This window comes from Mytilus edulis, chromosome 14, assembly GCF_963676685.1.
Source record: "Mytilus edulis chromosome 14, xbMytEdul2.2, whole genome shotgun sequence".
Taxonomy (NCBI): domain Eukaryota; kingdom Metazoa; phylum Mollusca; class Bivalvia; order Mytilida; family Mytilidae; genus Mytilus; species Mytilus edulis.
Genome location: NC_092357.1, coordinates 63988963 through 64002486, shown reverse-complemented (window position 1 = coordinate 64002486; position 13524 = coordinate 63988963). Strand labels below are relative to the sequence as shown.

General features: G+C 33.3%; 1 protein-coding gene across 1 annotated transcript; it reads left to right on the top strand.

The window, feature by feature from the left end:
- The first annotated feature begins 262 nt into the window (after window positions 1–262).
- Window positions 263–12562, top strand: LOC139502623 (uncharacterized). Its single transcript, XM_071292154.1, has 6 exons — window positions 263–371; window positions 2483–2636; window positions 3810–4036; window positions 5951–6229; window positions 10105–10542; window positions 11685–12562. The coding sequence occupies exons 1-6, from the start codon at window positions 332–334 to the stop codon at window positions 11978–11980; spliced, it is 1434 nt and encodes a 477-aa protein (XP_071148255.1). The 5' UTR covers window positions 263–331; the 3' UTR covers window positions 11981–12562.
- Window positions 12563–13524: the final 962 nt, after the last annotated feature.

Genomic DNA, 13524 nt, shown 5'->3' with positions numbered 1-13524 from the left:
CTAGTACGTGATAACTCCTTTGTGGGGTATCTGTGATGCCGCCTTCGCCTGTTCTCTTAACTGAAGCTGGTCTTATCACGCGATTAATATACATGTTTGTAGATGGTTGAACATGCCTTTAAGTGTTTGCATTTTTCATATATTGGATATACTTACAAAATGAGCGAAAGAAGGCCTCTATTTTGTTTCAATCGTATATAGTACTTGTATTTTTACGAAACAATACTAATAATTTTATTTTACTTACTAATAGAAAAGCACGTTTCGATTTCGGCTATATTGGTAATAATGCTAAGAATAAAAATATTTATGACTTTTTTTTTCTTTTCAGATGATGATGAATTTAATCATCTATCTCATTTTGTTAAACGGTAAGTTATTTCTTAATTTATTTATAATGAAGATATCTCAAATTAAGATAATCTATATTAATATCAGCAAATCAACAACAAAAAACAGACATTTCATAGTCAAGACACAATTTTCTGTAATGAAGACCCATTGGTGGCCTTCGGCTGTTTCTGCTGTTTAGTCGGGTTATTGTCTCTTGAAACATTCCCCATTTCAATTCACAATTTGACAGCCCGTTTATTGATTAGTTCATGGTCGTTATTTAGTGTATGGAGATAAATTATCGTAGTATAAGAATAACTGATGGCAGTCAAATATAGCTAAAGGATTGTGAAAGATCTGGTATTGGATCGTGGCCACAACGTAGCTTAACACAATTCAAACTTGTCTTAAAATGTTTTGATATCAAATACAAACAACTTGAAGCATCAACATAGACAATAATAGTGCATTGACTTGACATATCAACGATATAAGGATGAGGCTTAGAAACGTGGAAATGCGAGGCTGTGCCGAGCATTTTCCCCGTTTCGGGCCGAATCCTTATATCGTTGATATGTCAAGTCAATACACTATTATTGTCTTTATACTGCAATCTAAAAAAACATTTTCAATTGTTGTTTATTGTGTTAATGTTATTTATTTGATTTAAATATTGGGAAAAATCCCCCTTTAAAAAGGCCTCATATCACACAGACGGAGAAATATAAAACACGATGAAATGTACATCATTACCGCAATCAATGATGAACGAATTCGTTGCAGACTAAAATATCATCAATAAACATAAAACTTAATGATTTATAGGTTGCAAACAAAAAAATATTAATAAGTGAAATATGTTTTCCCAAAAATTGCAAAAGAAACAAGTTTGAGTCGTTAAACGCATCGTTGTTTACATTGGAAACAAGAACAGGTTGAAGAGGTCGTATGAATAATTAAATATAATTTCGACAATTTCTATTTAAATATTCATGAGGAAAAGTGATATCAGGTCAGTGACCGTATATGGCACAGAAATATACAGTCAACGCATTTTGACTGCTCAAATAGAACGAGTGCAGTATAAATACTTATCAGTGGTGCTCAAATGCAAGTTGTCAAATGTCAAATCAAATCACGACGAATTTGTACTTACATGAGAAACACTACGAACATTAGATTATTAGCACGAAAGAACACCTAACCTTTGCTATGGCATTCTTGGGTTTATTTTTCAATTTTGATATTGATTATCCCTTTTTTTATTCAGAAGTCTCATTGTTGAAAGGCCTTACGGTGACATATGATTGTTAATGTATGTGTCATTTGGTCTCTTGTAAAAGGTTGGTCTTATTGGCAAACATATAACATCTTCTTTCTTATATTTTTTAAACGCTCTAAACTTCCTTTTAATGATAAACAAAATTGATTGATTGTTGGTGTTTAATTCAACTTTCAACAACATAAGCTTTATTACAGACGCTTAGTTTGTTAATGGAGGAAGCCAGGGTGCCTGGAGAGAATCATCGACCTTCGGTAGTAAAACTCAAGATCTGTCACTGAAATAAACTATTACCTGATTTACCTGATTGACATATTACACACGTTCTCAATATTCATGCTTCTTTATTGATTATTTACTATCATGCGACAATCGGTAAACTACGGCTTCAAAACACGACAATCAATGAACTGCCATATTTTTACTTCATAACAGACAGAGAGAGAAAACAATTACGATTATGCGATATTTTCACGTAAAAAAATGATAAAATCGTGTATATAAGACTAAGTTTATGATATATACATGCATTGGTTCAAGAATTATATTGTAAATAAACAGTATTTTTCACCACTCCCTCGTTTCATTTGACTTTAAGATTGAAGTCGAACACACCTGCCACATTGGGGTTTAACTGACAACCTCAGCGTTGGTGTGATTACAGTAGATGAACAACTTAGTTCCTTTGGTATCAGAGAGAGACCCTGAATAATTGTTAGATAACATGTTTGATGTTGTGGATGAAATTAATTGTTGCGGGAGTTTTTTGCATTGCTTTTAGAATATAAAGCCAATTCGATATTTTTCACAATGTGACTTGAGGTAACTATTACTTGAAATATGATGAGAATATATTTATGGTTTTAGGATATCAGGTTATTGCGGGAGATATTACACTATACACGACACCTGTGACGTGGGAAACTGCTTTGACCGTCTGCAATAGTCAAGGACAAAATCTTGTACAGATTTATAGAGAAGCCAAGAATCACCTTCTCAAAGAACATCTATCGTCCCACTTGTAACTATTGTCATTATTATATAATTTTTATATGATTTGCATATTAGGGAATACGCATATGAATGGTCGAGAACGGATCACCAATACCTCCCACTTTTAAGATACTATTGCTTGAATCAACCCATTGCTATTTAATACGAGTCCAGATCTGATAATTAGGCCCGTATTGGAAATGAGATTATCAAAAATATGTAATATACAAATAATTATATCGATGAAATAAAATACATTTTGAGAATAAGATTTAAAAAAAAAGGTGTGCCTGTTTTCTTCCGGTCCATTTATGTTTGCATAGTATCTAACATTACTGTATTCTATTACAAAGATTGCATTATAATATAGCAATCTATTTTGATTCAATTCCATATACAATTTACAACTTATTACTTACATGACTTAGTTAAACTTGAATAGTATATTTTGTGTATTACAACAGTTGCCGTATTTATAACAGTTACTGTATTACACCACTATCTAATTGTGAACATTCTTGCATATATCTATTTCGTCCAAAACATGCATGAAATATTTTTCATTGGACATTAAGCAACCAACAATCAATCAATGATTCTTGCGTGTACATCTTATCTACAATGTATAATGGAAAAATCTATGCAATTGAATCATGAAATGGATGAATAATCTACATTTAAATATTTTACTTTTTAAAATAGGTGTTTTTGCGATTCTTCAGTTTATGTTTCCAATATTCAGAACAAGTCGCAACACTTGGACCTTGTCGTCATATCATTAATAATTTACGCATGATAACAAATCCATCACACTCAGAATCAGATATCAACCAATCAAAACGATGGATTCGGTGTAGCGATAACAAAGTTTGAACGCCGAGTATTGAGTAAAAGTGACCGAGGCTCCGGAGGGGAAAACTCGTTTAGGGAGCAGTACCCCTTTACTTCAAAGGGATAGGGTACTGGTTTTTCCTGGGTCCGATTTTTTTTAACGCTATCAATCAAATTATGTTTTTCAATATTAAGCATTATACGATATGGGAAAATCTGGATTCAGAATATTTTCTTGGGTTGCCTGACCAACATATTTTTATTCATTATTATTTTAATATTTTTAGAAAAAAAAACCAATAACCCCCTTCCCTTTTTGAAGTTAAAGGATCGTTCCCTTGTCTAGCTTCATCTTGATCTTTTGTTTCAGGGGAATGCACATCTGGATAGGACTGTATGCTCCAAATCCAAGTGATAATATTAATCGCATATGGTCAGATGACGGATCGTCGCCAATTTATGAGAATTGGTCCTCATCAAAAACGGAAGGTGCTGGGTATCTATGTACTTATACCGTTGTACAGAATACGGGACTGGAATGGAATTTGGCAGATTGTGATACTGAGAAGAAGTCGTTTATGTGCGAAGAAGACAAACGTATTATTTTATTTAAGAATTAAATGCTTCTTTTTGTAAATTTTTTGGGGTGTTAAAGCGTTGACCGAAGTACATTTTTATGAAGCGTGGAAGCACTTCATTCATAAAATGTGCGCACTATCAACGCTTTCACCACCCTTTAAAATACTTCAATTTACCTGTGCACTTTATTGTGGAAGCTCGTGTCATCATGAATGTTACATTTCATTTGAAATTAAGGTTGATTTCAGAATGACACGAGATGGCTGTTACCCAATTTAAATAGCAGCGTATTGTAATGAACCATATAATGTTATGTAAATGTAATTTATTAAACAGTATTGCACTAGCTCTATTTGATATATTTGTTCTATAAGATCTTATTTTCTAGAAAATTTCTAAATCATAACTTATAAAAACACTGGAAATAATGTAGGTTGTATTTTTTTTCCTTCAAAAGACAGAACACAGAGACACTATAAACATCACTTAGTAAAACCATAAATTATGACTGCAAAATTTATCAATATGTCATGGATATTTTATGATATGTAAGGGAACAACCATTTAACTTCAAATGGGGGATGGGGGGGGGGGGGGGGTACGAAAAAATCATTCAGTTTTTGGACGCTATCAAATTATTTTTTTCAAAATTTTACACTATAAGGTATGGGGGAAATCTGCATTCAGAAATTTTTTTTTGTCATCTGCTTGACCAGAAGATTTTTTTCCATCAAATTGGGGATCAGATTATTTTTTTAGGAAAAACCCATAACCCTCTCCCCACCCCCTCCTTTGAAGTTAAATTGTCGTTCCCTAATGGTTTTCTAGTTGATAGAAGACTGATTCTGGGTCCTTTATCTGTTTGGCTCTGCTATACCCGTATGTTGCAAGGTTAATGACCAGCCTAGATAAATTGTTCCCCTCTTACAGTTCTCTTCAATAAGCTTTATTTTTTAAATGATATAATATATCTATTTATTAAAGAAATATACATAGGTTTAACATTTGTGCATTAGTGAAGTAATGTTGGTTTTATTTAACGTATTTTATTCAGTTAATATATATAACACTAAAAATATAAGCGTGGTGCGTCGAAAACAGTTTTGTATATAGACTAGACCGTTGGTTTTCCCGTTTGAATGGTTTTACACTAGTAATTTTGGGGCCCTTTATATTTTGTTGTTCGGTGTGAGCCAAGGCTCCGTGTTGAAGGCCATACATTGACCTATAATGATATACTTTTATAAATTGTTATTTTGATGGAGAGTTGTCTCATTGGCACTCACACCACATCTTCCTATATCTAATTATAGATTCACCTTCAACATGAACGATTAAACCCAACAATGTGAAGACAAAGGATGTTCAAGTACGTGAATATGTCAAGTGCTATATATTGGCCAATAAGGACATAAAAGTAAAACCAAAGCCATATTTCATATTTGCCCCACGGAGTTAGATTCTTAGTGTCCTAATGCTTCCTAAACATCTTCAGAAAAGTAAATAAACATAGTTGCATGTATGCTATAAGGGAGGTACCATTTGTTTCTTGTTTTGTTTTTTTTTTTTGTTGTTGTTTTTTTTTTTTTGGGGGGGGGGGGGGGGGGGGCTAGGATGAAAAATGTTGTCCATCCTTTTTTTAAGTTGTAATCTCTGTCCTGCTTTTTTATTTTTCACTCTTTTCGGTCCTGTCTATTTTATTAGTTTATCCTGACTTTTTTTTACATAAATTGTCATCCTGCCTTTTTTTTTTGCAATGCGACTCATCCTGCCTTTTTTTTTAACTCAAAACACCTAATTTTTTTTAAATTTCATCCTAAAGCACCACCCACCTTCACCCTAGAAATCAAATGGTATCTCCCTAAATCATTTAGGACCGGATCACTGACAACTGAGCTCGATTTCGCTGATTTCGTATCAAATCTGTTTCAGGTATTTGCACTACTGGTGTTTACTATACTTTTACTAAATGGCACTATGGGAGTTTTACCGGTAATCGTTTTATCTCACCGGCAACAGCGCAAGACTGTACTAACGCTTGCGAATCGATAATAGGAAATAATGGTGTTTGCTGGGGATTCGTATTGCGTGTGACGTCAGATCCAATGGTATGTCGTACCTATGATGACACTGATGATCCTTACTACAACATTATCAATCAAAAAGCTTCTGGAAACCATTATAACTACATCCGCAACTGTAACTTATCAAGTAATTATATATAACTTAAGTATTTTTTTATGCATTTGCAGTAATTCTGTATTCTGGAATTTTTTTTAACTTTTTTTCTCTATTCCTTATAAATCTGGCTCATTATTCTGTATTCATTATATTTTATCTCCCCGTTATTCTTTTTTTTTATGTGGCTATTTTTTTCTATTATCATTTTGGTCATTTATTCTGCACTTTTTACCAAGTATCCTCTTGTCTGTAAAACCCATCCTGACCTTTATGTAATCTATTTCTTTTATTTCTTTTTATCCTTTTAATCCTCCTTTTCTGTTTATTCATCTTTATTGATTGCGTCTTCTTCCTTTTATTTAGATTTATATATATATATAAAAGCGAGTGGTACAAAACTCGTTAGTCGAAGACAAATTGGTAACTCCATGACAACAGAAAAAAATTAATAAAAAAGACAATAAACACTCTATATACTTCAATAAACTATATAACACACTGTAGCAAACTAAAGACTGGGAAAACGAAACCTTAACAAAATTGGGGGTGAGCTCAGGTGCTCCGCGGAAGGGAGAACATGTCCTGTTCACAATGTATAAAAGAAGATATAACATGAACAAGTACATTGACATCGATTATTAAATATGTCTTTCCCTCAGTTTAAGGTGGTACCTAACACTACAGGGATATAACTCTGTAAAATCAGCGAAACGTTTTAATTACACATGCACGTTGTATTGTTAAGGAAATATTAAGCTTCTCAATGATCAAAATTATTGTTATATATGCTACTATATATTTAACCAAATTGCTATATATCTAACCAAATTTTTCCGATAAAAGGCTTGGTTAAAACTTTTCAAAATTTTTATATTTTTGTCAAAGAGTCAAAGTAAATATTTTGTCATAATTTTATGAAATTGGAACGAGCCTAATTAATTTGAGTCAAGGTTTTTGGTATCACCTTAACATGGAATCTTATTGTGTTGTAGGGGGCCTTGTTGGCCAAGTGGTCTGAGTAGTTCTAAAACTGTAATTACTAGCCAGTCAACACCGAGGTTGTGAGTTCGAACCCCGCTCGTGCGGGTGCACTCGATTCCAATCTTAATTGACTAGGATTGTCAATTTTTCTATCGAAGGTCGGCCGTTTTCTCCGGGCACTCCGACTTCCTCCAGCAATAAAAACTGCCCAAAATGTGGTGCCTAAAAGTGGCGTTAAAACAGCAACAATCAATCAATAAATAGTGGTTGCATTTTTACATTCAAAACTTTAAAAGTGACCTAGGATAAAGCTAAGACTAAACCAGCCATGGCAATAAATACTGACTAGGTCTATAATTGTTGGTTTTTCCCGTCCATTTGCATGACGCATGATGCATGCAAATCAGAAAACATTTTCCTTTCGATGCATCCCGTCTTGTTCCTTTTTGAGTATGTGTTATGTTACCTTGATCTGTCCCTTCTTAATGGATTTGCATGATTTTAAAATCTGCAAACAACTGTAGCTTTAATTTGTCCTGATTGACCTTATCCCTGGACATGCAATTATTTGCTTCATTCTATCTTTTGAAAAACATTTAAACCAAATAATTCTTCTAAATAAATGTAACTGTCTTCAAAGGTCCGAAAGTTTCATGATTGCAATTTTTTGGTTGACCTTCATAGTATGTCTGTGTCACAGACTATTCTGTTAACCCAGTAGTCATTTTGTTCTCTTTTTTATAACATACAAATACACTTGGTTTCAATATGCATATTAAAACTTTTACTGCTTTTGAAGCAAACTCTCAAGAATTACACGATTTTTAATAGATAGCTCGAGATTGCAAGGTCTGTCTTGTTTTTCTGTATACTCTATGGACATATGCATGTTTCTTTTTATCGTTTTCTAATTGTTGAGGTGTTACCTTTCTTCTCATCACTTGGCGTCCGTCGTTAACTTTTACAAAAATCTTCTCCTCTTCAACTACGGGGCCAAAGTTCACCAAACTTAGCCACAATCATCATAGGGGTATCTAGTTTAAAAAATGTGTCCGACGACCCGGCCCACCAACCAAGATGGCCGCCATGGCTAAAAATAGAACATAGGGGGTAATCAGATTGAGATCTTTTCAGATGAACCAGACAACCCGTTCTTGGGTTGGTGCCCCTGAATTGGTAATTCTACGGAAATTTTGCCGTTTTTGGTTATTATCTTGAATATTATTATATATAGAGATAAACTGTAAACAGCAAAAGTAAGATCTACAAATAAGTCAAATGACCAAAATTGTCAGTTGACCACTTAAGGAGTAATTGCCCTTTATAGTAAATTTTTCATAAATTGTTGTGATCTTTTACAAAAATCTTGTCCTCTGAAACTACTGAGACAAATTTAACCAAACTTTGCCACAATCATCATTAGGGTATCTATGTTAAAATAATATGTCCGATGACACTGCTCGCGAACCAAGATGGCCGACATGGCTAAACATAGAACATAGGGGTAAATTTCAGTTTTGGCTCATATCTCTGAAACCAGAGCATTTAGAGCAAATATGATGAAGGTAAAATTGTTCATTAGGTCAAGATCTATCTGCCCTGAAATTTCAGACCAATCAGGCAACCCATTGTTGGGTTGCTATCCCTGAATTGGTAATTTTTAGAAAATTTTGCCGTTTTTGGTTATCATCTTCAATAATATCATATATAGAGATAAACTGTAAACAGCAATAATTTACAGCAAAGTAAGATCTACAAATAATGCAACATGACCAAAATGGTCAATTGACCCCTTAAGGAGGCTCAAGGGTCTAAAAATTTCAGAAAAAAATAAACATTTGTTTTTCATTACAAATTTTATTTATTACCTTTTTTTGTTGTTACTTTATCATATGGTACAAAAATCATTCAAAACTATCAATTCGTGTTGGCCCCAGATGACTTTTAAAATGTATACATCATTTAAAAAGTTCCGAATTATCTCCCTTTGGTGGAAAAAGGCCATTTTTTTTGGTTTAAAATTGAAATATCTTTTTAAACTCATCGGTGACCTATATTTATTAATATAATTTCCATATAAACTGTACTTAAACTAAATTACTGTAAAATTTTAGCGATTTCTGTAATAAATTTCTATTTTTTTTTTCAATATTATCTTTATTCCTCCTATTACTTAAACAGAAAAAAAACACCTTTACAAAAATGTATGCTTCTTTCGAAGGCAGATTGTGAGCGCAAATGAACGGTGACCCCACTTTTTTATTGTATTTTTGTATTAACTATAAGATAAAGTTCATTTATAGAAAAAAATAGAGAAATCCTTTATAAATGATTTAGACCCGCGAACCCCCTTAAGGAGTTATTTCCCTTTATAGTCAATTTTTAACAATTTTCATCAATTTGTAAATATTTGTAAATTTTTACAAAATATTTCCTCTGAAACTACTGGGCATAGTTCATTATAGATAGAGATAATTGTAAGCAGCAAGAATGTTCAGTAAAGTAAAATCTACAAACACATCACCATCACCAAAACACAATTATGTCATGAATCCATCTTTGTCCTTTGTTTGATATGCACATAGACCAAGTTGAGCGACACAGGCTCTTTAGTGCCTCTAGTTCTTCAAATTACAGTTTGCAATTCGTCGTTTTTGAATTTAATGCATTTTGGGTAATATCTTCAAAAGAGTACATCAAAACGTTGTGATTGTTTTCAAACGTTATAAACAATAGGAATTCAACAAATTGCGTACGCTTTTCTCATTTTGGTGTACGAACAAAGAGATTACCCATAGTCCTTCAGATACTGAAAAGGCGAATTGAATCTCGATTGTTGTTTACGAAAATTGAATGACACGTCAAATTAACTTGTTAACTGATATACTGTATTTTTAAATAAAAACTCACAAATAATTTTACAGTACACGTACGTAGTCAGTGTCCAGCGTGTTTTCCAACCACAGAAGACCCCACCACTGAAGTGCAAACAACGACAGAAGACCACACCACTGAAGAACACACAACGACAAAACACCACTCCACTGGTGTACACACAATGACAGAAGTAGGTGAGATGACAACAGAAGACCGAACAACAACAAAAAAAGATTATACGACAGCAGAATACAGAACAACAGAGACTACTCTCAAAAATGAGATGACAACAGAAGACCATGCAACAGCTATGGGAGATGATAAGACAACTGAAGACCTAACAACAGAAACAACAAAAGAAAATGCGATGACAACAGAAAAGGGAACAACAACAATGAAAGATGAGACGTCTACAGGAAAGAAACCAACACAGACAACAATAGAAGTTGTAACTATCATTGGCAATCCAGCAAGCCCTGGAGGAGGTACCAATTAGGATTTCAGATTCATTCATTTAAATCCATTTTTTTTTAATTTAACGATTATATAATTAAAATGTCTTCGGTAAAGAGAAACACAATCAAGTTAAAGAGAAAGAATATGCTGTATGTTAAAAATGGAGCGGGCTAGGTTAAATTTGTATCTTCTGAGTCAGTACAGCTAAAAATGACCGACAGGAAACAATGACTTGTTACCAGGTATAAACATATCACTATATATATATAACTCGTCTAAACATCAACCCAACAGTGTTAGATCTGTAAATTTGCTTTCGTAAATATATATTTATAAACAAGTCTCAATTGAAAACAACGTTCAAACCTATGATTGCGTTGGATAAAAACTGCAATTTTTATACGTGTGCATGTAAAACAAATTTCTTGGAAGAGGGGTCTAAATACAGCAGAAACAACATTTTCCAAAAGAACAAAAAAGTGAAAAGTATATTTAAGAAAACGCATTTTACTAACAGGTCGAACAACTGATGTTTTTAAACCATGCTGACTGCCATTGACGATTACCAAATAAATTGATCACGAGATGTAACATTTTAAAATTTAATACCAAATAGAAAACAATCCGAATTTCGACAATGCATTTGTTTTAACGTAAAAATAAGAACCTATTCTTCGATGACGTTGTATACGACGATTGACCTAGGGTCAACCGATCTAATTCATTCTTGAAAAACAAACTCGAAATTGGTGTATTGCATAAAAAATAAAAGTCCTAAGTTTCAAAACTATATGAAGGGCCTCGGTGGCCGAGTGATCTAAGTAATTACTACTGTAATCACTAGCCAGTCAACACTGAGGTTGTGAGTTCGATCCCTGCTCTTGCAGATGCACTAGACTCCAATCTTAATTGAATAGGATTGTCAGTTTTCCTATCGAAGGTTGTTGGTTTTCTCCGGGCACTCCAGCTTCCTCCACCAATAAAAATTGGCCGCCATGATATAGCCCAAAAGCGGTGCTTAAAAGTGGCGTTTAAAACACAGAAAATCAATAACAAAAATCTAAACTATATATATATATATATATGTTGTACGTAATATCAGATCAGATACTATACATAAATTCAGTCCAGGAAATGTTTAGTTTTTTTTAATGATATCGTCTATTTTCAGGCATTTCTCCTTATTGTACATGTACTTGTCAGAATGTAACAACCACATTATCATTGGAGGAGAGTATTCAGGAAATAGTGAACAATATTAAAGTAGATAAACGAAAAATGTCATCTCACACTAGAAAACTTACATCTGCTAAAGACTCTCGACCATCCTCGGCTAGTATTGGATACTTCGGAATAGTAATGCTGTCGACAACATTTGGTATACTGGTGTTTCTAGATTTTCATAGATTGATTGACAAATGTTGTACTATTTTCAAATCCAAGAAAGATCAGCATAGTATATGCTGAGACTAAACCATATGTGTAGTAGTATGTAGTTACATGCTTGACTCATGATGTGTTGACAAAGACTGCAAATGTATACTTTTAGCTGTAAAATTAGTTATAAATTGTGTGCATAATTTTTGTCTATGGACGATTACACTTTTGTCATTCTATAAAATGCACTTTGAAATTTGTGTAAAGGAGGATAACCTCCGGAATAATCAGTGCATAACTTTGTAGCTTTTAAATCAACGATATTTCCAAAACAGATAATGTGCGAGCGACCAATGTTCATTTCCTGGTGATGTGTATTAAAGAAAAATTTGTAAGCTTCATTCATGCGAATAACCTGAGATCACCCCAGTTGTTTATGGGATAAGTGTTGCTCACTTTTAGCTTTATATGTTGTGTTTTATGTACTATTGTTTTATGGGTTTGTATTTTTTTTTCTATTTTAGCCGTAGCGTTGTCTGTTTATTTTCGACATATGAGTTTGAAAATCGTTTTTGGTATCTTTTGCCCTTCTCTTTCTAGAAAATTACATGATTGTTTCATGTACTTCTACTTCGCTATAGATTAGTGCACACTTTTGTACAATAACTTGTGTTGTGTAAATACCATATACGTTGGAACAGTGAAAGCTGAATGCTAATAAATGTTCATATTATAGATCACTACATACCGTCATGCTCTGTACTCTTCAATAAAAAAAATATAGAAGCCAACCTTAATATTGTGTACGCGTCTTGTTTAAAAAATACTCACCAGTGACGCTCTAATCAAAATTTTAAAAGGATAAATAAAGTACGAAATTGAAGAGTATTTAAAACCCAAAATTCCGAAAGGTTATGACCATTTCATTTTCCAACCTCGTAGTTGTATTTTACATGCTGCTAATACTAACTTAGGCATTACAATTTAAAATTATGACATGGTGCACTATACGCCATTATGCAAGGACATTACAAAGAAAAAGATGTCTTTAGTAACTTGTGGATGAAGACAAAAGTTGTTTTTGTGGATTTTTTCAGGTCTTGTGTTCCGTGTATTTTTGTTATCATTTTTTTTTTTTGGCGAAGTTTCAAGTGATTTTTTCAGGCGAACATAAGAAACTGATCAGAACAAATTCGTCCGTTTTTAAACTACAGTCTGACTGTTTTGAAGACTGATGTTTATCTTTTCGTCGTTTACGGTTTTTTTGCCATGATATTTGCTCGTTTCTTTTTGACTTATGACATTTGATTTTCTTTATAGTATTTTCCACTTGTTTTTGACGTTCGCTGTGTTTGTTTACGCATGTCCTGGGTCGGAGGCCTGGAGTTCGGTGGTTGTCGTTTGTTGGTGTTGTTTGTGGATATTTCTCGTTTCTCATTTTTTTGTAAAGATTGACAGTTTTTTGTATAGATTAAACCGTTTTTTGTATAGATTGACCGTTGGTTTATGAGCTGGTCGTTCAAAGGAACATGTTTTATGGCTTGTTATTTGGTGTAGACCGGGGCTCCGCGTTTGGGGTCCTGACTAGAGCTATGGTGGTTTACTTTGCAAATTGTGACTGGGATAGAGAGTTG